The 27,454-nt window shown below is 29.2% G+C and overlaps 1 protein-coding gene across 8 annotated transcripts in view; it reads left to right on the top strand.

Annotated features, from left to right (window-relative positions):
* LOC123305288 (tensin-1) overlaps positions 1 to 27,454 on the top strand; it is an 832,583-nt gene that overhangs the window by 788,095 nt on the left and 17,034 nt on the right. For all 8 annotated transcript variants that reach the window (XM_044886969.1, XM_044886968.1, XM_044886965.1 and 5 more), the window contains one exon: positions 18,354 to 19,440. In XM_044886969.1, the coding sequence (XP_044742904.1) occupies positions 18,354 to 19,440 (1,087 nt within the window). The remainder of the gene's footprint in view (positions 1 to 18,353; positions 19,441 to 27,454) is intronic.

Genomic DNA, 27,454 nt, shown 5'->3' with positions numbered 1-27,454 from the left:
TATAGATCAAGTTTAGCCCCAAGTATGTAACGCTTAAAAATATTGATGTTACGAACAAAATTTTGGTGTAGGTGTTCATAAAATACATTTCCGGGTTGTCTTTCCGCCTGTCTGTCTGTCTGTCTGTCCGTCTGACAACACGATAACTCTAAAGCGAAAAAAGATATCAAGCTGAAATTTTTATAGCGTACTCAGGACATAAAAAGTGAGATTGAGTTCGTAAATTAGCAACATAGGTCGATTGAGTCTTGGATCCGTAGGACCCATCTTGTAAACCGTCAGAGATAAAACAAAAATTTAAATAGAACAAATGTTCCTTTTAAAAAATAAACAACTTTTATTTAAAAAATTTTTTTGCTAACATTACTGTTTACCCGAGTAGAAATTCAAATCAGGCAGGCCGGAAGTTGATCCGGGCCGGATCCGGTGGCAACACGGCAGTTCCTACATGGAAATTGGATTTGGGACGGATCATGGCCGGATAAATAAAAAGTAATTAAGAATTTTAAGGTCAGGATCGGATCAAAATAACCTAGTGGAATCCTAGTAAGAAGATCTTGATTTGAATTCATCCGGGCCGGATCTATTTGACTGAATGAAGCCTTATATGTGCAATTCTGATCAATTTTTGGTCAGGCTGGCCTGAGTAAAGTCGGAATAAGAAAAACCTTCATGGTTTGATCCGGCCCTGGTCATGTAGTTGTATTAGAGCCTTTACTAGATTATTCTTTTCCGAATTTGATCAGGACGGCCTGAGTATGATCGTAATAAGAAAATCCTGATTTTAATTCATCCGGGCCGGATCTATTTGACTGAATGAAGCCTTAAATGTGCAATTCTGATCAATTTTTGGTCAGGCTAGCCTGAGTAAAGTCGGAATAAGAAAAACCTTACATGGTTTTATCCGGCCCTGGTCATATAGTTGTATTAGAGCCTTAACTAGATTATTCTTTTCCGAATTTGATCAGGACGGCCTGAGTATGATCTTAATAAGAAAATCCTGATTTGAATTCATCCGGGTCGGATCTATTTGACTGAATGAAGCCTTAAATGTGCAATTCTGATCAATTTTTGGTCAGGCTAGCCTGAGTAAAGTCGGAATTAGAAAAACCTTACATGGTTTGATCCGGCCCTGGTCATGTAGTTGTATTAGAGCCTTAACTAGATTATTCTTTTCCGAATTTGATCAGGACGGCCTGAGTATGATCTTAATAAGAAAATCCTGATTTGAATTCATCCGGGTCGGATCTATTTGACTGAATGAAGCCTTAAATGTGCAATTCTGATCAATTTTTGGTCAGGCTAGCCTGAGTAAAGTCGGAATAAGAAAAACCTTACATGGTTTGATCCGGCCCTGGTCATGTAGTTGTATTAGAGCCTTAACTAGATTATTCTTTTCCGAATTTGATCAGGACGGCCTGAGTATGATCTTAATAAGAAAATCCTGATTTGAATTCATCCGGGTCGGATCTATTTGACTGAACGAAGCCTTAAATGTGCAATTCTGATTAATTTTTAGTAAGGCTAGCCTGAGTCGGAAGTCGGAATAAGAAATATACAAAATATACAAAAATATACAAAAAAAATTTAATGCATATATTTAATTATAATGACATAACTTAATAACAAAGTATGCTATGATATTAAATGTCAAAGTCAACATAATACAATATTTTTTTTGCGAGTGTTTCATGTATGAAGTAAAGGAATTACATACAATTTTTCTTTTTGATTTGTACTTAAGTCAATACAAATAATTTTTTCTCAATGTTAGTTAATGAACAAGTGATAATATTGGAATCTCTTCTAGTCACATTCCACATATTTAATGATTCTGATGAACATGGATAGTTGTAAATTGGTTTTCTCTTTTTTAGTGCTTTCCCAGTAATTGTAATATTATTGTCACCTAAAGAAGTATAAATATTATCAATTTGTAATATAAGCAAAATTGAATCTTGTCATTTTTGGATAGATTATATTTTGGAAATGTGGTCACTTTTGTGAATATATTATTTTTGTTTAGAACATTTATGTAAACAAGCACAAACCTGCCTATATACTTGCAAAGCATTTTAAAAGGGTCATTTTTATTACTTAAAAATGTGAATACAAACTCAAGCTTCTAAAGTAAAATTAGTCATAACGGCTTAATTAATGTGGGCCGGATATGTGCACCAGCTTCAGGCCCGGACTGTCTCAAGTGTTACAAATCTTATCCGAATTTGATCCGGCCCACCACTTCTCAGCATGATGTCATTTCAGAAAAATTGTATCAGTTTTTGATCAGTCGAGAACCAATCCGGGACGGATAAAAATACCTCTATCAGGGCCGTAAAAGCAGAGTCGATGTGGGCCGGATGAGTGTACCAGCTCCGGGCCGGATGAGTGTTCTAGCTCCGGCCCGGATGAGTGTACCAGCTCCGGCCCGGATGAGTGTACCAGCTCCGGCCCGAAGCGACTCAAGCGTTACACAACTTGTCCGAATCTGATCAGATTTTCCACATCCAAGCCGGATAGAACCTACGGCCAATTGGATCAGACCCGGATTAAAATTTCTACTCGGGTAATCGCGAGAGCGCAAATTAGGTGCAAATTAAATAGTATGTATTATATGGGAATATCAGTTATGTGTCTATGATATGTATGTATATGTGGCTCTCTCAAAAGGGCTATCATTACTTACATGACTAAAAAACAAACGATTGCGTAATCAACACTGTCTATACATGGTATTTCAATAAATAACTCAGCTAATGGTTTGTTTTCACTTGTTTTAATGAAAATTAGTTAATATACATATATTGCCCGGCATTCAGTCGTTACAACCGATATAATTGTAACCAATACGAGTTTTTATAGAGCTCTTAAGCTTTCTTAACATAACTTGATTTAATATGTGATGAAATCTTAAAGAGAAATAAAGGTTTAATGGAAGGGCTGGGAAGTACGAGAACAAATAGTAATATTTTAAATCCTAAGTAATTTACTGTGCAACGGTAAATATATTGTACGACGTTAAATTGTCAATTGAATGGGATTAGACAAACTAGGTGAATAATTTAATGAAATACCAATCGAAAGGGTGAAAGACAATCTATGTAAGTTGCTGGTATGATTTGTTTCTATGAATGTAGGATTAGTTCTCTTTCCACGATTTTTCGTGCAACGTGAAAAGCTAAATGCCAACGGTGTGCCAGAAATTTATTGTTCCCACGCATTTTATGCGCGCAGTGGATAATAAGCTGTTTGTCGCATTGAAAACAGTACAAAAAACCTATTTATCGTTGATTTAGTGATTTTAATTGGTTTAACTTAACAAACGAATCGGTATTTAATTTTTATATTGCTTTATTATCGAATCAAAAAGAGAGCGTTATGAAATGCGTCAAAATGTTATTGAAAATAAAATTTTCTAAACTTTATCTTGAAATAAAATTGACTATCAAATTTTTGCCGAAAAATAAAAACATTTTTCTCAATAATTCTATTCTCCTCACAGTAATGATAGAAACTCTCAAAATCTCTTTTAATTGCGGGTAACACCGCGGGGTGCAGCTAATATAATAAAATATTAACGAAATTAACGAATCTTTAAAGGCACACCATAACGAATCGTTAATGTTACACTGTACACAAAAACTGCATATTAAATGTTTGCTTTGAATATCCAGTATATAGATTATTTCGGAAGTACTGCAATATTAAACAATATTGAGTTTTTTTTATCTTACAATAATGATATCGTCTTATAATTACGATCTCCTCTTTTACAATTTTCATCAGGTAGCAACATCTATTTTTACATACATAAAATCTTTTTTTTTTAATTTTGTTTTGTTTTTATAAAAAAGACGCCAAGCGTCGTCAACAACTATATCCCACTGCCATCATTAATGTTATGCATACGTCCGTCCACTACTTTTGTCAGTGTCTAAAATACAAATTGTATCTTTTTTGAACGTTGAGTTGTCGTGTTTGAACATTGTCACGTGCTTCTATGTCAAATTTAGATTATTTGGTAAATTTTCTATTTTGTTATGAATGTTTGTAATCAATTTTTTGTGGAGGTATGTATGAGTTAATGTTGTTTTATGTGTTTGTAATTTTCATTTTTGTGATTTGTATAATTAATATTGTATATCCTACTCTATTTAAACCAAGTAAGTTTAGTATTTAGTGTCTTTTTTTACGTTTTGTTTTTTAATGTTTAATTTTTATATAGTTTTTTTTTTGTTAATGAGTTTTGGCTAGCAATAAATAGACATATCTAATCCATTTTCTATGGTCTATGTATTTTTTAACGTGGGTTTTTTTAAATTATATTTTCTGCTTAAAATTAGAAGATTCGAGCTATTAAATACTAACAAATTTTTGTAGTAACACTTATTAATTAATTGAAATTATTTTTTATAATCTATTTAAAAAGAGACCAAAGAAAGAATTGATAACTGGGTGCTCATATCATTTTTTGAAATGAATCGAAAATTATCTGAATATATTGTCTCGATTTTTAGTTTCTCCTTAAGAAAATAAAGCACTCCCCACAAATATTATGGGGATTGGATTTCAATTAAATTTACTCATATTTTCAATCTTAGCAATCCTGATCAAAAGTCTCAATGTATATCGATCCATACGCAAAGGTTTCTGAGTGGAAGTTGGAATGTCAATAATTACTGTATATAGGTATGGTGTATGCATTTTTCAAAACAAAATGTATGAGTTAATTTTAATATTAGTTTAAAAAAGATATACTTCTGATTTAGTAGTCAACTCAACTTTCACAGCTCAATTTTTTAAAATGATAAAACATAAAATTTTAACAAAAAATACAAATTGACAGTTATAAAATCGATGAATGAATCTGAATCGATTGAAAAAGTTTTTGTTTCCTAGGTATTATACATGTCAAACAAATCAGGACGATAACGTGCGATATGAAATGTAGTTCCAATAAATGATTTGAGGACGGCTTTGTTACCATTTACTCAACTAGTAAAGTATGTACGGTCTTATCTACAAAATTACAGCTCTAGTATGGGACAGCTCTAGTTCCCAAGACTGGTTAAGGCAAATTGGTCCACCATGGTTTATTAAACATATTTTTTATTATATAGATTCCATCTGCGCCATCTTCGTGGAAATAGTATATTACACATGAAGGGAGTAAAAGTATCAATTTTCTCAGATCTCATGTTCTTTAACGTGACAAACATGAGATATGAGACTTTACTTGCTACCGTACTGTATTTATTATTTTTCAGCTCGACGGTGGTGGAAAGCGGCAACTTCGTTTAGCGCAGCGGGATGAAAGTTGATACTTTCCGCCCGGAGGAGAGAAAAAATTATTTCACATTTAAGTCTATTATTAGATTCTCAATGGTTACCCAACTTTTTTTAATTTTGAAAGATTATAATTTTTTGATAAACATTACAGTTCTATTATAGTAATATTATGTTCGAATATCAATGGGAATTTTCATAATTCCTCTGTAAAGACTAAGAATTTAGTCTAAAACCTGTTTGTCTAAAGATGTCAAGAAATTATGAAATCTGCAATGATTGTCGAAAAATCCCAAAAACTCATTCCTGGCTTATACGTATACCCTTTGGTTTTTACACTCACTTTACCGTATTATTACCTACCTTCTGCTAATTTTACGATTACAACACTGGATATTAAAGACATTCTGTACTAATACAAATAAAATTGATGTAAAGTCCAATGCATACGATTCAATAATTATTATTATATATACTTATTATATGAAATTTCTTCGTATCAATAATAAAATAATTACTTAGATATAGTCAATTCTCAATACCGAACAGTCACCAACCATTATTAAGTATTATAAAAATCAACTTACTATATTTGGTTAGGTTTGATAATATGAACATTTTTACATTTTACAATAATAATAACACAACAATCATTGTTTATAATCATTATTCGTAGTCGCTGTCTTTTTTTGGTACGACATATTTGTGTGTGGACTACTTATGACGTAGTGATTATCTTATACGTGGCGTGTAGAACTAAATTTAGCGCCATGCACGGAAATATTAACATCTTCTATATTTTCTCATACTAATAGTATTTGTTTTAAAACAAGGATTGCATTTTTTATTTAATAACTAACTTTTACCCGCGGCTTACCTTGGGTTTTTGTCCTTAAATAACTGGCAAAGATCATATGCAACGTTTAATTAATAAATGCCTCTTTAGAATAGCTCAAAACAAAATATTATTCTAGGATACTACTGTTTACTGTATTTATCTTCTTCCGGTTGGTGCAAATATGTGAAAATTTTGGGCATTGGATATACGCGGACATGGAAAAAGCATGACTTTTCCAAATGCCTCCCTACTAACTACCGTTTGAATTCAAACTTCTTCGATTGTGTTACACTGGTAAACGTATATGTATCAAATAATCAGTTTTTTTTTTTTTTATGTAAAAAGCATGCCTTTTAACCTTGGTTGATAAATGTCCATAAATTGTACCTCCTTCACCCGGTTTTATAAAATGTCAAAAAAATAATTTTAATTTAAAAATTTTTTTTAAAATGTATCTTTATAAATTATAGCTCATGTGTTATTCTGATATGTGAGCTATATTATTTTCAAGTTTCATTCAAATCCATGCAGTAGATTTCGCTTGAAAGCGTAGCAAACAAACAACCTTACTTTTACATTTATAATATATAGGGATATTTATATTTTTACGAATTAAAATTATCACTCATCCATAATATAATAAAATAGAAATTAAAATATTTTCGCACATGGTGCTAAATTCGGTTTTGTATATCATTCGAATACAGCAATAAACTTTTTAAAGAAATCAGGGGAAAAAATTTTCTATTCTACACAGATAAAATTTAAAAAGAGTAAAACATTAAAAAGCGCATCGAATTAAATATTATTAACAATATGTATTTCATCCTTTACTCCATTCAAAACTTCCATATTGATTTTATCCAGATATATTCTCAAAATGAGGAACATAATTATAAAACATGACCAAGTTGTTGCTGTAAATACAATATAATTTTTAAAAAAAAATTATAAAACGTAAGACAATAATTAATTTTTTATCCCAGCATTGACTGAAGTCACTAGAAAATGAATTCAACTGAAGAAAATCCATAGAAAATTAGTTTACGTAAAAATTTGGACCCTTTCAATCCTATTGACTTGGAAAAAAACATAGGAATAAGTATTGCATGTGATCAAAATATTCAAATAAGGTTTTCAATAAAAAGAAATTCACAATTGCAATTTCAAAAGTCTATTTTTAGGCGCTTTGATAAAAATAAACTCTCGTGTACTTCTTCAACATATTTGTATTTGTTTTATTTTGTACAATTTTAATTTTCAAATGAAACAAGTCATGCCTGTTTGCCTTTTTTTTATCTCATATGAATTATTTCTCTTAGCTCTTATCCACTCAAAACAGACAAAAGAATGTAACGACATAATCTTGTTAATTATTGTCTTTCGTAAAAAAAAAGAAACGTTTAGTGTGAAACTGACATTTATGAGTAGAGTTAACACAAATAAAATATTTTCCTCTTTGTAATAATCTTGGTAATGAAATTCATACGTCATGATGAGAATCATCGTTTTATAAAAAGTACCTGGATGACCGAGCTTTACTCGGTATATTTTGAGTTAAAAAGACACAAATTTTATCATTAATAACACAAATACCAATTTGAATGTCCCGTAATGTACTTTATCTCGTCTCCAATAGGTGTCAGGAAAAGTCATATTTTTAAGTCAATTTTTTAGATTTCCCTGAAAACACGAATAAAACGACGTTGTATAAAAATGAAACCTAGCTAAGTCGATTTTTGGCCTCGAAAACCCACTGCATACTAATTTTCATGAAAATCGTTCGAGCCGTTTCCGAGATTGTTGATAGAAAACCTCTCCGCTATAATACCATCACGTAGAAAACCTAAAAAAGTAATTGCTAATGAGAAAATTATGCATAGAAGATTTTAGTTTAAAATTATTATTTATTTTACTATTTTTGTACATTTTTTGCTGAATCTATTTTGTATAAAATTCCACTGTTAGGACGTCAAAATTCAAGCCTTTAGATTACGAAAAATAAATTTAAAAATAGAAATTTATCATTTGATGAAAAACTTTTTTTTAAAGCTCAAGCGCTTTAAAAGTTCAAATTAATTTTTTATTCTGAATTTAAAATTATAGTATTCTATAAACAATTTTACTGTTCTGTAAACAAGGAAAACACACGGCTATTGTATTCAGATACAAGAATGAATCCCCACTTTTTATTCCCTTTTATTCCTTTTTATTAGTAAGAAAAGAGATATTGAGTTGAAATTAAAAGCAAAATGAAGCTTGCTTAAGGCTTAGACCTGTAAATTATATTTATTTTCAATTTAAATTAATTATGCGGGTCTAAGATTACAATGATACTTTATTATTATATAAATAATAAGTAATCTGTTATCCATCTCGATTTCTAGAAGAATCACGTAAGCTACTATAATTATTTAATAAATTCAGCTGCAAGGAACTTTATATTAGCTAAAGGGATAAGTATTTGTACTATATTATTATTTATAATTCCAATGTGATAATTTTCTTGTATACATATTATTATTACAATTTAAAAAACAATAATAATTATTGATCATTATCTTTATTGAAAATACTTATTTTTAATTTCATTTGATGGAATCAGTTAGTTTATTACAGTGTGGTGTATAGGGTGTTTCAAAAGTATAAAAAGCAGAGAAATGTTGAATAGGGGCTACAAATCTTAAGTGAAATTTATATAATATGCAACGGTGTAGGAAATAAAATTTACTATTATTTACCATCAGACCATTGTTTCGAGTTTAATCATAATTAAGTTTTAGAACCATTTTTTTTCGAACAAACTTAAATTTAATTGAAAAATCGAATAAATTCCAAATTTTGAACAAATTATTATGTTCCAGAACTTTGAACGTAAACTTCTTTGTAATTATTTAACTCATTGAAAAAATGTATGCTACAACCTTTATAATCTGTACATAATTGTATGCTACAATCTTGCTGATTAGGTATAATAATTTTAGTTTTCCCAATATTAATGAAGAAATTTTAAAAATTAAAAACGGCAATTAACGAAACTCTATAAGAATGCGTTAACGATGTGCTTCAGGTCGACAAACTCAAAATTAATTTTCGTCTTAAAATTGCATCCATTATTATATATCCACTATTTTCATGCTGTTCGCAACTTTTGAGGCACCATGTATATTTAAGAATATATAGTACACTTGTGAGCAAACAGCTGTTTGCTAGTTTGGGTCATTTATTCCATTGCAATGAAATTTGTATATATATGCTGTCGTATTCTATTCATTACAGTCGGGGGACCTGTTATTGATCTTGTGGAAAACTGTTTATTCTTAGAGGCCCACCGACTGAAATGACGATTTTACTTATCATAACAATTTCAGATGGAAATATTTTCTTATTTTCATACTTTTAAGAGCGCGATTATGTAATTATCAGGACTTTAGTTTTCGAACTTTTATAATTTCGTGAGAAAGTATAACAATATATATATATATTTTTGAAAATGGCTAATTACGCCCTTTAATTTGATACCAAACACATCAATATATAATTAAATCGACATTTATAGAAGAATAAAATACAGAAGTATCATTATTCATCCTGTTTAAATACCCTTTACAGCGCACAAATAGATATAAGTAAAGTATATTACATTTAATTTAAAAATTAATTTATACCATTAGAAAAAAAAATCTATTTTAAAATTGAGTTTTAAATCTGTGCTACGATTTGTTTATATTTGGAGGCATGCCCATAAACGTTGACATTAATATAAAATTATTTTTAATTCCACGGTCAAATCTAGTATTTATTAATTAAAAACAAAAACTTTAATATTTTCAATAATCCTAGCTCACCATATGGTTTGTTTTGTGTAATTGTGGGGGTTAAATTATGTAATTATCAGTTTGTGAGCTGCTTTTATTTTATTTTTAACTAGAAAATTGATTTCGTAATTAAATTGTTTTTACAACACTCAAAGTCGTAGCAGAAGCTAAATGAATATTTATATTTGACATAGAGATTAAGAAAGCAGTTCTTTAGTTCTTTTAGGGTGATTTAATTATGTGTCCATCACGGCTTATTCTTGACACCAAAACATTAATATAAACACCAAAACAAAAATTCAGATGAACATAGCTTCGAAAGCCTCTCTCTTGAGAGGTGCGGGCGGTATAAATTTCGCACATTAATCGCGAATTTCTACCGAGTTTGTTGGAATGCCAAAAATTTTGGCATTTTTATGTAAAAATTGTATTTGTATCTCTGAAAGTTTTGGAATAATTTTCCTCTTGCTCTTACTAACAATACTATTTTAGACTTACTTCGAAAACTCTTTTAGATATCGGAAAAAATCTTTTTTCGTAAGAAAAACAACATTTTTTCGAGAATTTAACGGACTAAGCACAAACTGTAACTTCGAAGGGAGCAGCTTTTAGTACCATGTTTATATAACCTTCTTGTAATATTTCCGTATAACAAATAAACCCCACAGTTACGGACACTTATTTTATATCACTCTGTATCACAGAAACAAGAAATAAATCGTTTATTACGATGTATTGTTAAATCGTAGCATTATTTAGTTTTTTTTCGTTCATCATTAAAAGTTTTTTACTGATTAACGACTGTTTTATTAAAGAAAGAGGGTGATATTGATGATTTTAGCAACTGTTTTATGAATTTAATTTGGAAGTAAAAAAAATTGGTTCAAAATCTTATTATGAACTCAAATGATGCCTATCAATATTGAAATAAATTAGCATTTGTTTATAATTTGAATGCCAAGGACAATAAATAACCCAAAACATTGAAAATAAATTACACATTGGTTTGATTAAAAATTAATAAACACAGATTTTTGATCACAGGTGTTGGTTGCAAAACTCACCTTGTACCTACACGTATAAGAAATATTTTATAAAAACTAATAATTTATTCTGCATAGATTGATTCGTATTTATTTATATTATTAAAATATTCTTCTATCTTCAATCATTATCATTATTATTAAAGACCACTTTAATAAATAAAATTAAATGGCAATATGTAATCAATGTTTTTATTTATTACTTATTTATTGGAAATTCCTTTAGCTACCAATATTATAATTTTTTACAAAGGTCAAGTAAACATATTAAAGAAAACATAAGTCTTTAGAATGGCTATATCGGGTGCCTAAAAATTATAAACAAACGAAAAATGATAAATTAGAGACGAAATTCTAAGATAAAAAAATTTAAGGCGTTTTTCGATCTGTTGCAGTGTTAACCCTAAGTCAGGCATGGGCAAACATGGCTTAGAGAAGTCCCTAATATACTTTTGTATATAAAATACGAGTAAACAGTGACAACCTAACCAGTGACAACCAAAAATACGAGTAAGACAGAGAGACAACATTTTATTCTACATATCTCATTACTATAAGAGAAACTGGGATAGGTAGAAGAATCGTATACCCATCTCGCTTTCACCTCTATGAGCAATGCGGACTTGGATAAGAGACACACAATAAAGCTTATGGCACACAATAAAGTTATAACAATGGTGACTTTGACTTAAAATAACTCTCCTATGCCTGCCCTAACTCGTTAACGATTAGGTTTTAGGAATTAAAAATTTCACGAATAATATTAAGGAAAATCGAAATGCTTATCAAAAACAAAGTTGTTGGAAACAAAGTATAAACTTGTCAGAGTTGTTTAGAGTAAAAATTTCCACAGTTTGTTTTACAAAAACGTAATAATTTCTTTAATATAAAACGTAATAATTTCTTTAATTTAAAGCTTTGAAGTAAGTTTCTCTGTAAATATTTAACTTGGCAAAAAATGGTTCGATAATAAAACCAGTAAATATTATATGTTATAACAACTTAACTTATTACAAAAATTTCACTTTTCCTAACAGTGCGTAATTTGAAAAACGCCAGGAGATTTCATGACTTCCTACGTGAGTAAAGAAAATATTATTAAGATATATAAATAATTATGTTGCTAAATTAGTTTACCGTTTATATTTTAAGATAATATTTTTATAAATGCTATTATTAGCTTTCCGTTTGCGTAAATCGTAGGTTGATTTTAATTAATCATTCATTAATTAAAAAATTGTTATTTAATTACATACTATTTCTCAAGCCAGCCTACATTTTATACATTTGTGTAATTAAATTATCTATATTGTTCATTTATTACATAGCTATTTTATTACTTAACACTTAATTCTTCACAAAAAGACAAATTATTTGTTTTTGGTCAAATTATTGCATTTTTTTTTATCTTGACCCGTATATATGAAAGTAATTTTTTTTTTGGTCCGCCACCAATAAGTGTTATTACGATTATCTAATTCACACTGATGATGACTAATTGGTAGTCGCAATACGTATTTATATGATTCAAATATTGATCTAGGAAATTGGGACAAAAATCGAAATTTCTAGTCGAACAAAATTTAAATACAAAATATATTCGCAGATATTTTAAAAGTATGCAAATAGTTCGATACAATTTTTAAGAAAATTTTTGAGAAATTTTGTTTAAAGTGACTCAAGTTTGTACGGATATTATGTCTAGACAAATTTTTATTTAGATATAGATACTTATTTCTATATGCCTGTAGATATAATTATAAGTTTAAAAATAGCTTCATTTTGGAAAAGTAGAAGCAAACCATCTGGTTTATTTGAAAGAGACATGTTGCATCTTAATTACTCACATAATATCATAAAGCATGGCATTTTATAAAAATGTAATTTATATATGAAGTAGAGATGTCTATGCATCTATCTGTAATCAATTGGCTTTCTATTTTCTCACAGAAGAAAAACTATTAATAATTTACAATTTTATTATGATGCATTTTGTATATTTATGTCAATTATTTATTATATTATATATTTTTATTCAATTTACTGAGTGTCACCACCCCCGGCTAATAGTCTTACTCAATCACTTTCCATTTAAATAGAAATGCATCATTTTGTGATATAAACCTTCTTTATCGAGCTGTGATAGTGACGTAATGTGTCCAGTATTCAGCTAATGATTGATTCTACTATGAATTAGCTAAAAACTATTCGAGATAATTTGATATTTTATAAAATAAGAACAACGGATTGGAATATCAAAAAGTGGTAAAATTAAGCGTTTTCCGGAGACGCTTTCCAGGCTAAACGATAGGGATGATCAGTTTTGTTTTTTCAAATGAAACTATACCTATTTTGTGTAACAGATTCTGGTTCATGGCTAAAAAATGTAGGAACATTATAGGAAAAAAATTGTAGGCACAAATTACTGGTTTTTTTTATTAAACATAAGAATCTGTACCAAAAACATTTTGGAAATTTTTTGGTAAAAAGTTTTTTTGGTGAAAACTTTCGAACCTCAAATATCCGAAGTTAGGTGCCAAAAATTGAGGCCTAGGAATACAATTTTTAATGAAAAAGTAATTAAAAAATGGACAGTGAGAAACTGCTAGAAAAATAGGTAGTTTCATTAAAAAAGCAAAGTTGGCCATCTTTTGACCCAGAAGGCTCTCTCGTAAATAAAAACTAGAAGTTTTTTTTTTCAAATTGGATCTGAGCTCTCTCTTGCACGATTTTCTGTGCAATGTCAAATAACTACTTGTTCATTATTTGTGTAAAATTGACTTATGTGTGCGCAAACGTAATTTACATGGAAAACAGTGTGGAAAGAGATTGTTTAACATACGGGGTGTTCAAAAATTATCGGATCCTCAGAAAAATTACTTTAAAATATAATTTGTTTTCGAACAAAATTTGTTGGTTTTATTATATAGCGAAACTTTTTATTTTAAAGTTTCCCCCTATCGCTTAACAGTTAAAATTTAGAATTCACCTTTCAGAAAAGTCAAGGACAATATCAAGATCAAAGTTAGAATTTAAATATGAAGCCATTTTTTATAGACTATGACTGCTGTTCTGGAACTTTTCTAACACCAGGTATATACTGCTTGAGTGATAGTTAATAAATAATATTCGTACTTTAATTTTGTTGGGATCCAATTATTAAATCTAACTTGATTAAGAAACAAAATAAAATAATAATTCATTTTATATTCAATTACAAATTAATTCAAAGATAACGTTTTCCGTTTTAATGTGTGAAAGAATTTGTAAAATAAATATTTTTTCAAACACTTTCCTTTAAAGAATTTTAAGTAAGAACATTTTATTCTTTATTTTATTATCAATATTTTATGCTTCTCAAATACGGACAAGAATTTATAAAATTTTTTTTTGTAAATTTTTATGATATATAAAAAAAAAATACAAAAATTTTTTCCGACTGAAAAAAATAACATACGTTAGTTTTATTTCCATTTCATTAATTATATTAGTCTATTCTAAAATACACTGATTGGCAGATTAATCGCACAATCATAAAGAAACTAATATTTTCAACCAAGATTTGAACAAAAACATGAAATTTTTTGACTTAGTACTTTAAAATAAATTAGTTTTCTATTTACCAAAACCGCTGATTTTCTTTATAACTGATTTATATTCAAATATTCACCAGCAATTTCTACCCACATTAGTAAAAAATTTTATGTAGTTATCGTTGGAAGTGGAAGTCAAATATTTTGAGTACTAGCTTGATACCCGCCCGCGTCACTTAGCTTAAATGTAAAAAACAACCGCTTTATAGCCTCTACCTCTCTTGATCTCACTTATCTCCCTCCCATAACACTTAAAGGGATTGTTTTACGCAGCTAAAAGATATGCACAGTTTTCAATTTTTTCAATTGTAAAATAGTCATAATTGATTGAGTATATTAGAGAAGGTTGCCATGATCTTTAATTTATGGTTCAAAATTATGATCATTTTGCTCCATCTGTGACCATTATTTTGAACCATAAATTAAAAATTTCTTTAAAAATTTAAAATAGTAAATGTCAGATTAAATTTAATTTTTTTTAAAAATATCTATATTTTTATAATTTATAACTCATGTGTTATTCTGATGTATGAGCTATATTGCTGTACAGTTTCATTAACAACCATTCGCTAATTTTGGCGTGAAAGCCTAACAAACAAACATCCTTACTTTCACATTTATAATATATGGGATAGGGATAAGCAATTTCACTACCGCAATGAATATTGACAGCAAAAACTATTCCTTTGGTGTAATGGTGGTGACATAAGCTCAGAATCATCGAAATCGATGTATTTTTGGGGAAATATTTTTGTCAAATTATCTAAAAAATATTCAGTGTCCAATATTTCTCACAAACATTCCTTAGTCCATAATGCAGTTCAATTCCGACAAGACAAATATTTTATGCGTCGAGAAATATTTTCCTTATATTAATGTACTGTTATAAATATATAATATACAAATTGGAAATCTCCCTTATATTTTCGTTTCGGGAATAAAATTCATTTTTTATTTATAAAATTGTTCCACTTTCCACATCATCGAATGTAAATTCACATTTTATATTCATATATTCATCGAAAATTGTCTCCTAAATTTTTTTAATTTTATTCTTTCTGTTTGTCTGCACTTTTGGACAAAGTCCAAAATCTTACACAAACATTTGAAAATATATTTATTTATTTTATAAGCAGATTCTATTTTTATCAAACAACTTACTTAATAAATATATATTTTAAAAAGAGACCTACTATTTTTATTTTCATTCTTTTTTTTTTTTTTTTTTTTTTTGCTTTGTATCATTCAAGCGATTTTTTTTAAACATTTGATTGATTGTATTTCTAATTAGCGATGATAGATTTCTAAATAATAGTTATAATCGATGTCAAATTTTTATTATTTTGATCATAATTAAAATTTATTTTGATACTTTTTGTCTAATCTTTTTAAATAAATTTTCATTTATAACTTCTACCTTTTTTATTTTTTATTCTAAAAATCACGTTAAAAATATCGCTTGTCTTTTAGAACAATCAAAGTCTGTCCGAAGTGTTATAATTTTATGAGTGAGTACACATGAAAAGTTGTTGTGTAGACACATTCTGCATATATTTGTAGAATTTGGTCGATTTCATCTCCATTATACTGATTTGAAATTTTGTGAGAGTAACTTTGTAAACCATTAGATTTTTCATGTTCCTGCTTCTGTTTTTAACCCCCGAACTAAAAAAAAAGGAGTGTTATAAGTTTCACCGCTATGTGTGTGCCTGTCTGTCTGTGGCATCGTAGCGCCTTAAACGGATGAACCGATTTTGATATTTTGGTTTAGTTTGAAAGGTAATTAATTGGAGAGTGTTCTTCTAGTGCGAATTTAGTTTATTATATTTAGAAGTCAATTTTATGGAGAGTGTTCTAAGATATGTTTCAAACACGAGTTTAGGGTTTCGAACCGGAAAAATTTGTGGGGGGTTTTTTAAATTTTGTAAATTTCACTTGTTAAGTGTTGAATAGAAGGATTCTTCTAATAATTGCCATCTTAAGTGATATTTTGAATATTTTTATTATAAAATTTCTTATTCTCTTGCTAATATGCATAGTATTTTTCCTGTTTGCCGTTGATTTAATGCAAAAATCTTAAAAAATTCCTATGGTAATTTTTTTCAAGTCACTTTATATGCTCAACGACCACCTACGTTCTTTTCCAAAATTAAAATTATATAAATATTTTCGAATTAATTATTTTTGTTTACAATATAAACCAGAAATTGCTTTCGCTCCAAAAACAGCTATAAAATATTCTTCTATAACAACACTTTTACTAAAAAATTTTCTTTTCCTGATTTTTTAAAATGATTTAGAGAAAAAAATTCCTATAACACGGCTTATTCTTAATTACATAAATTTCCTTTTTTAAATTCTACTGCTTATATGGAAAAATTAACAAAAATTCGCCATGGGAAAAATATTTTTAATAAAAAACTGTCAATGACAAGTAATTGATGTCTTGCAATGTTTTTTTTTTCTATTTTATGCTTCCAATTATTATAATTTGTTTCAAATATTAAAATAATTGGGCGTAACATGATTATTATAACTTAAACAAATTTTTAGTTTTGCATCCCACAGAAAAATATTCTTAACTGAAGGTCAATTTAATTAATGCTCATCATAGTTATTTATTTTTTTAATTTGTAAATTTTTAAAATTAATATTTCATATCGGGTTCATAAACAAAAATTACACGCTTTTGGACGTCAAATAAATTAACACTCAAAAAGCAATGTCGATTCAATTTTAAATTTTATATTTAACCAGTGGTTTACTTCTTTCCTCGAACATACTTGAATAAATTTATTCACATTACTTTTTATTTCCATTTTTGAAATTTGCGGCTATATATGCCAGAAAAAAATAGAAGCATCGAATTTTAAGTACTTTTTATTTAGTACGTCAAATATGGAAGTGGGTAAACAATAAAATTGTCAGTATCCACCCTAAGAAAAACCATTTGAATCAATTATTAAATTTTTGAACTTATTTTGTTAATTTTCCTCACGATATCAGCCAGGAAAATATTAAAGAAAAATCCCGTTCGGCTTGAAACGGTTGGATTTAATATTATGAAATTCTTTTCGGATCATATTGTTTTTAATACGCATCGATCGACACCCAACGAAGTCGGTTTCATTTTTTGTTCTCGCGATATCGATCAGAATAAAATTTAAGAAAAATCTAGCCCGACTTAAAACGGCTTGACCGAATGTTATGAACTGTGAATACGCATCGATCGACACCTCGAAACGACGAAAAAAATGTCTACGAGCGTGCGTATGTGCGTACATACGTACACACACTCACACAGACTTCTTCTCCAAAATAGTATTAATGGCTTGTCCTAACCATGAAACGTAAAGATATGTTGAAAATTTCGATTTCTAAAATCGGACCCATTACAATAACTTACTATAGTGGGAAGTTAATAAAACTTTATGAAAACTGAACTTCTACAAAAAATGTTCTCCAGATCAAATGTGATATACCCAAGCCTCTACATCTTTCAAACTAAACATCGGAAAAATTTTAGACTGACTTCGAGAAATACAATAGAGGAAATAGTTATGAAAAACTACTACATGAAAGTACATTATTGTAGATATTTTTTTAAATGCGAACATTATCTATATTTCCTAAAAATGTGGCCCTCTATTTTGTTACACCTTGTATTAATGCCATAATTGAAAAACTATTTTTTATTTCTTTAAAAAAAACCTACGTCTTCTCATTTTCTACTGTTTATACTCAGTCTTAACCTCTGTTTTTTTCCAAATTTCAGATGCTGATGTAAATCACACATATGGACCATTAGATGGCTCAATTTACGCAACAATAGCAAAAAAACCTGATCTATCACCAGGTAGTGCTGGTGGTGTTATATCAAGTCCATTAACTGTGTCTATGGATTCGGGTATTTCATCTGCTGGACATCAACAAGCATCATCGCATGGCGCACCGCTAAGTAATAATACATCAAACGAATCATCGTCAAGTCCTCCACCTCACCATCATCATCATCAAAGTGGTCAATTATTAACACCTGAAGATCGGCATCGTGAATTAGATGAATTATTAAGTGATATGTTATTAACTGTTGAAAGTATTCCCGATTTAAAACCAGGATTACGTGGTAATACTCCACCTCAACCTCCACTTCAATATCGTAATGACATCATCACCTGTGTTAATAGCAGCAGTAGTAGTGGTAGTATGACATCTCAACAGCATCAACAGCGCAGCACTACACCAAGTAGATCGCGTAATCAGTCTGCCAACGGTCTCTCATGTGAAGAGACATTAAAGTCAGTGATACATACATTGGATAGTGTTAGTTATATTGATGACGATTGTGGTGTCCAAACAAATAGTGCTACACTCACACTGGACGACATACCGTACCATGCACGGCAAGATAGCCGACCCTTCACTTATGGTACCTTACCAGCAGAAGGGAGTATGATTGGTGCCCAAACGGGACTCGCAAGTCCCAGCTTAGTTCGTAAAGCAAGTATTGGAAAATCATCCACGTACAATCGTAACGGTACCACGTTGGATTATGATCGAAAAATTAGTCGAAATCATCATGATCCAATTGATGATATATTTACATCACGTGCGAATGAAAGTTTTCGTCGCGAAGAATATGGAGGTAGTGTACATAGAGGGCATGAAACTTTAAGGCGGAGTAACACAGAAGGCACATTACGTCGACCCGTTGCGAATGGAACATCAACGTATAGTAAAACTACTGTTACATCACCATACTCAGATTCGGAAAGTTTATCACCACCAAGTGGATTTGGGCGTAGTTTTCGAAATAGCCATCAAACAGTGACGACGCCTCGATCACCAGAATTTCATGAAAGGTAAATGATATTTTCATTTAAAAAGATAGATAATGATATCACCCATTTGGGAAACCACATTTTTCGATCAATTTATTATCAAATTGATACCTTATGATGAGACTTTTTAGATTTTAACCTTTAACCTAAGGGGATTGTCGTCTTGTATGCAAACGTTAATGAGAAAGATAGAGTTGGGAGTTTCAAATTTCCATGTAAAAAAAAATTAATTTAACTCTCCCAACTTTGAGCCTTTATGAGTTTGTCCCATTCCGACCCCTGGAGAGGGACCCCTTCCGACCCCTTGAGAGGATTGAAAATTGGAATATCTTGATTTTCTCGTAAATATCAACTTGAACGAAAATTAACAAGTGTTCAAGCCTAATCCATAATTAAATGGTGTTTGACAAAAGAGGTTTTTTTTAAAGAGGTTTGTACTGTACCTTCATTAAATTTTGTTTGATCCCTTTATTTTTAAAAACATTTTTAAGTTCAATTCTAAATTATTTTTTGAGATAAATGCCCCTTTTAAAGTCATTGTTTTAATCACTTCTGGAAACCCCGTAATACATGTATATCCGTTTGGAAATGTGCTTTGCTATCATATTTTTGAGCATACAAATCAGCTGAGAAAATTGTTTATTTCGTCCCAGTATGGTTTGTGTTAACATTTATCAGCTTCCATAAATATTAAAACAAAGCAATATGAATAGATAATTCGTTTTTTATAACCTGAAAACATTCAAAATAAAATCGTAGAACGCGAAAATTTTATGTAAAAATTTTGCAACCCATAAAACCACAGCTAACCGATTTTCCCAATCGTCAAACACATATACATATTTATAAAATGATCTATTTTTAAAAGATATGTTTTTCACATTAAAAATGTGGCAAGCCAAGGTACTTTATGTACTAATGACTATATCAGGCAACAAGCAACACATAAATATCTTTTTGTAGGTGTATTAAAAATATCAACTTTGCATATCGTAGAAATAAATACCAATTAAGGTTGTTTGACTTGTTGTCAAGTACTGTGTAAGTCAACTAAAATAATGTACGTGCATATAAGTATTTCAAATTGTTTATACCTTCCAAAAGAAAATTATCAAAAACGAATTTAAACTACAGAAATTGAACGGAATTCACTCAAGTTCGGTGACATTTTGGCAACACTAAATGTAGCTAAACAAATTTTCATACGTTATGTTAGCTACTTAGGTGTTCCATTCTAAGCGATTCAATTACTAGATATTGTAAAACAAAAAACAGAACAATATAAACTTGCCAAAATTCCTAGGAATGAAAAAGCTGGGTGTTAGGCCATATTTGATATTCCACAGCTATATGTATCTTTTTTTTTTTAGTTAGCTTGAGTATCCTCGTAACTAAAAGGGCTTTGTTTTGCTTATTTAAGGATGTACTAGTGCCAGGGCAATTTTAGGTAAAAGGCTTGATTTTTTTTTATATGAAGTTGGACTAAGTCTAAACCAATTCTAAGAATTTTAGGGGGTGGGGGGTTGACCGATTATTTAAATAAATAAACGACTTCAAAAGTAGGAACATTTAACTTTGTTGTTATGGGAAAACGGTAGATGGGTGATATGTTTTCATACATTTCTCCAAAACTAGTCGGTGAAAATTAAAAAAAACTATTTAAATTAAAGGTAAAGCCTTAATAAATTATTGAAAACAAAAAAAACCTAATTAAGGATGTATGAGCACGCTAGTGGGAACATAAATGAAAAAATATATTTTCAATTTTGATGGTGAATTATGTTATGACTTCACCATCGCGAATAATTTTCAAAATATCGAAAATTGAAAATTTTGTTTAATTGCTTAGCTTTCGATATTTCGAAAACCAAGGCAGATATCGAAAAATGTTATTCTTATTTTTCGTCTACATTCATGAAGCTATACCAAAATTCATCATCAAAGTTGTAAATAAAGTACAATTAATTTCAACTACAAGTCTAAACTAGCCTTGGCGCTTGTACTACCTTAATGTTTATAAAATGACAAGATTCGATTATATTATAGTACCTAAAATATTAAACTCATTATGATAGTGTTCATTAACTGTAGTTAAGCTTTTCATTTATTTTGAGAGGCTCGAGCTGCAATCACAACTATTTGAGTTCATTTTTAGGTATACCGCGTACAGCATTTGGTACACTTTAACCAACTGAGCCACCTGGATTGACTCCCACGTATAATGCAAATATGTAAAATCCAAATAATGTTAATAAATTTTTTTAAACTCTTATCTTTAAAATAAAACTTGCGTTTTTATTCAAAAAATTAACCTCAAAATATATATTTATACCATGTATATGAAATATACTAAGGTATACTAAGTTTAGTCCCAAGTTTGTTATACCATGTATATGAAATATACTATTATACAATATATATGAAATATACTAGGGTATACTAAGTATAGTCCCAAGTTTGTAACGCTTAAAAATATTGATACTATGAACAAAATTTTGGTTTAGGTGTAATAAAATCAAAAAGATAAAATCACCTAATTAGTCCATTTCCGTTTGTCTGTCTGTCTGTCTGTCGTCTGTTTGTCCGTCTGTCATAACTATTACTCAAAAAAGAAAAAAGATATCAAGCTGTAATTTTTATAGCGTGCTTAGGACGTAAAAATTGAGGTCAAGTTCGTTAATGAGCACCATAGGTCAATTAGGTCTTGGGACCGTAGGACCCATCTTGTAAACCGTTAGAGATAGAACAAAAGTTTAAATGTTAAAAATGTTCCTTATAAAAAAATTAACAACTTTTATTTGAAACATTTTTTCGTAAACATCATTGCTTACCCATAAGAGCGCATGAGAGCTCAAATTAGGCGCAAATATGTATTTGTTATATGAGAATATCAGTTATATATGTGTGACATGTATAGGTATATTGTGTAATGTGATAGAGTAATCAACACTGTCTATACATGGTATTTAAACAATTAACTCAGTCAATTGTTTGTTTTCACTTGTTATATCTGTATTTGGTAATGTTTTGCAATACATATAAAAAACGACTTGTTTATATTATAAAGATTTATTTTTTACTTATTTAAATATTATTATAACTCGACTTTATGTTTATAAAATATAAACACAACCCAAGCAACACACGTGATTTTATTGTAAGAACCGACTTACAAAGTTACAAATGTGTATGTTAATAATGTACGCGAATGTAAACTATTGATTGTATTTTTATTTTTATTAATTTATTATAATAAATAATTGAAAAGGAGTGTTTTTATTTCAATTAAAAAAAACTCAGTCATATATTTAAATTAGATACCTAGTAAAGGTCGTTTTTGATCATACCGTATACAAAAGCCGCTTTGTGTTGCTACCTGAATTGCAATTACTCCAGAAGTAATTAATAGTCTTATGCTGAAGACTTCCTCTTGTTAAAATAAGAAATATCGGAAAATTGGAATTCAGATTCAGTAACTCACCTGAAGTTCTGGCAAATACAACCTCTTCCTCTAGTAAAATTCTTTTCAATCCATTTTAAATTTGGAAAAATTCAAACTTATTTTAACATTTAAGAAAAAATATTATTAAAGATTATTCATTTGAAGAAAACATTTTACACATTGCCTTTCTGTAAATAAATAATACAAATTCGAACCATAGATCCGTCTACTTTTGATCGTGTTGTTTGTAAATTCTAGCGCATATAACATAAATAAATATAAACTTCTTCACCCACGTGGTCTGGTTTATATAAAAATCAGTAAAATGTTTGAAATCAGTCGCGTAGTCCAAATCAACTTCCAATATATAATAATAAAGTAAAATTTAACTAAATTGAAAGTCGTTAACTTGATTTTACTCACTTAAAGAATGAATTTATAAAAAAAAATGATACAGTAATCTTTTGTCTCGAACTATGAGCTCATATAACAATTTTTACATTTCTAACTTAAAAAATGATAAAGTTCTTTCTCACCCTTTTTAACCCTATTAGGCGATGAGTTTCAATAAAGTACTAAACATGTCTTCTATTAATTCTGTTATAGAAGGTTTATGCAAAATTTGAAGTGGCTTGGACCAAGGAATCACGTTGTTCCATACAAAATTTGCCCCTACTTTTCACCCCCCCCCCTTAGGAAATTGCTGAAATTCCTTTCTTATTGGATGCCTATGTGATACAAAAAACACACCCTCCAAATCTCAAGGCTCTACGATCAGCGGTTAAGGCTGTGCTTTGATCCGCCAATCAGTCATTCATTCAGGACAAAGCATGTTAAATATATAGAAGATGATAATACTATGCATAAATAACAATCTTTTCACGTTCATCGATTTGTGACCTTAAATGATCCCACACAATTCACTTCCCTGGATGTAATTTATATATGTGTGAAGTATTTAACAAGGTTTTACATTGGTGTAAATATTTATGTGGTTTCTTTGAAAATAAAAATCTTAAAATACATATAATTAAATATTATTTACCTGAGAAACATGTTTAAAAATGTCTCTCCTATTTACTAGGAAATTTATGATTTCATTCACGGTTTTACGAGAAAAAGCAATTCATTTATAAAAAAAAATCACTTACAAGGTTTGTCAAGGTAGTTTAAATCACCCTTATAATGTGGGCGCCTATCCTTGTTCTACTGATATAATTTTGTTCGACTATAGGTAACCAAAATTTTCTTGTATCCGTACATAAATTATATCTTCAAGTATACGTACAAAAAAAGTTTTCTTGTGGAAAATCTAGTTTAAGCGTTAATCGTGAAGCGTAAATTTTTTATTTACGTTAATTTTCTTCATATAAATCTTTGATTTTCTGATAAATTAAATTTCCAAACCTGAGATGACAGAGGATTGATTGCTCATTACCCTTATTTATCAACAAAAAAACTTTTTGCTTATTTTAAAATTACATAAATAAGTTATAAATCATATCCCATATTGGCTACAAAACCTTGATTACGATGTACTTATTAATTTTCCTACAAATCTGTTCGATAACATTTATTTCTTAAAAATTTAAAGAATAATTTGGATTTCATCACGGATTTTAATTAGTTATTAACTACGTTACTAAATACTTTTATGACTTTTTAAATCATTTTTAATTATTTTTAACTATAAATAATTAAAAAATATGCCTTCATCATCATGCAATTTTGAAATTTTTTAGAAAAAAATAATCCAAACAGGATAAAAAACCTTGATTTTATATATTTGAATAATATATTTGTGTTGAATATGCTCTGTTCAATTTCCAGTGCTTGTGGAACATAAAAAAAAGTCAAAACATTTTTTTTGAAATGTGAATTAAAAAGTACCAATGAGATGAGGTAATTTTGGTAACTTAAATAGATAGACTCATTTTTTGTTTCATTAAATTTAAAAATTATTTAGGACTTTTTAGTTCACATTGCAATATAATAGTGTTGCCGCATTTAACTGTATGTTTTTGTGTACATTTATTTCATTTTGCTTTTTCTAAAATACAGTAGAATCTCGATAACTTAAACCTCGGTAACATAAAAACCTCTGTTACTTCAAAAAATACTATGTTCCCTTCCCATCAGAGCCCAAAACCTCTATAACTTAAAATACGCAACCTCTATAACTTAAATAAATAATCTCTGTATAGGCCCTCAGTAACTACATAGAAACATGTACATACCTCTATATTAACTAGGGTACATACAAACATGTACATACCTCTATATTAACCTTTACCTAACATAGACACTTGATAACTTAAAACCTCTATAACTTAAAATATTTTGTGTTTCCCTTGGACTTTAACTTATCGAGATTCTACTGTAATAGCTTTTAATCTTTTGATAGCTTATGTCTGATGCAATATTTATTTAAAGAAAAAATCCACCGGAAGTCTGATTCTATTTTAAAGGTATCCGTCCACCAATGGGGTGGGCATAATTAAAGATTTTCATCAGTCAATTTTATGGATAGAAATTTCTTCTTGTAAATAAAACAAAGCCATTAATCATAAAAAAAGTCTTAGAATAAAAATTGCTCCTGAGCTTTCTTTTCATCTCTTCGTGCTTTAGAAAATTGTTTGATGTAAGTACGTATCAAGGACTAAAATGCATAGCTTCAAAAGGCTTACTTAATTATAATTTCTCTAAAAATTTTTCCCATCACTTCCACCAAAATGTTTTCTATTTGAGAACTTATTTTTGAACTCTTCTATGATATAAAGTAGACAGATTGCGTGGATATTTTGCATTATTTTTCGAATAGAATGTGTTTTCAAATTTCCAACTAGATTAATAACACGGAACTAAATTAAAGAAAAAAATTTGAACAAAAATATATATTAGTTTTCATTTATCTTATATCCACAGTTATTTAACCACAGTTTGTATTCACGGATTAACCGCAAATAATTTTTGTTTATTTTAGAAAAAAGTTTGTCAAACTTAAAAATGCTTAGAAACTTTTCTAAATACATAAAAAAATTTTGAAACTTAATTTTAAATAAAGCTCAATAACTTTTCAACGTGTTTTGCATCTCATTTTATAATAATTGCCGCTTATGGCAGTAAAGATTTATTATACCATGCATATATGAAATATACATAGTATATTAAGTTTAGTCCCAAGTTTGTAACGCTTAAAAATAATGATGCTAGGAAAAAAATTTTGTCATAGGTGATCATAGAATCACCTAATTAGTCCATTTCCGGCTGTCCGTCCGTCCGTCCGTCCGTCCGTCTGTGGTCACGATAACTCAAAAACGAAAAAAGATATCGAGCTGAAATTTTTACAGCGTACTCAGGACGTAAAAAGTGAGGTCAAGTTCGTAAATGAGCATCATAGGTCAATTGGGTCTTGGATCCGTAGGACCCATCTTATAAACCGTTAGAGATAGAACAAAAGTTTAAATGTAAAAAATGTTCCTTATCAAAAATTAAACAACTTTTGTTTGAAACATTTTTTCGTAAACATCACTGTTTACCCGTGAGGGCGCCAATTAGGCGGAAATTTTATAATATGTGTACAAACTATACACTAAATGTCGGTCGGTAATGCAGAAACCTATAAAGTCATTTACATATGTACTATACTTTATTAGTTATGTATGTGTCACATGTTTGTATGTGTTATGTGATAAAGAAATCAACACTGACTATGCATGGTATTTCAACAATTAACTCAGTCAATTGTTTGTTTTCACTTGTTTTATTAATAACATTGTTTTTGTGATAATATTTTGTACTTTGAATATCTTTATTAACTTTTATAAGAAATTAATATTGATAAAATTTTTAAAAAAATTGTCCAATTATATATATGTATTATAGTATCATAAATTATAGATAAATAATAATTCTTATACAAAAAAATAATTAAATGCAGCTAAAAATTGATACTATATTAATTGTATTTATTTATGTTATTGGTTCAACAAGATTAAAATTGAAAAATAGAAATATTGATAAATGGTTGATACAATCAGATATCATAACGGAAGAGATCCTCGCAAATCAGGTAATTTCCAAAGTGTAGGGAAGTTCTTACAAGATAAAAAGATATGCATATGGGAAGAACATGATTTTCTACATAAGATATTTGTCAGGCAAATAATGGAAGACGTATGACTATCTTTTTTTTCTTATAAAAAGTCTTTAACGAAATTGTATTTGGTACATTCGCGAATGCGAAAGTTTATCCCCTATATTCGCAAACGCGAATGCGAAGGATAACTTTCAAATGAAGCACTCGGAAATTTTTATGTATAAACTTAAAAAACACATCGTATAAGCCTATTAAAGTTGTCTCGCTATGGGGATAGGGTCAGAAAATTTTAAATCTGTTTTATATATTTCGAGTGTGTAGATGTCACTGTACTCCTTATAAACGAACGGATCGATTTTGATGAAATTTTGTGGGTGCGTTGTTCGAGTGGATCTGATGATGGTTTAGGTTTACCATTTGGTCCACTACAACTGTGTTGAGGGTTCCACACTAAAAAAACTAAATTGCAATAATTGGTGGAAGCGCATATAAAT

This window comes from Chrysoperla carnea, chromosome 1, assembly GCF_905475395.1.
Source record: "Chrysoperla carnea chromosome 1, inChrCarn1.1, whole genome shotgun sequence".
Lineage (NCBI taxonomy): Eukaryota > Metazoa > Arthropoda > Insecta > Neuroptera > Chrysopidae > Chrysoperla > Chrysoperla carnea.
The sequence above is the reverse complement of the archived record's forward strand: the minus strand, read 5'-3'. Positions and strand labels throughout refer to the sequence as shown.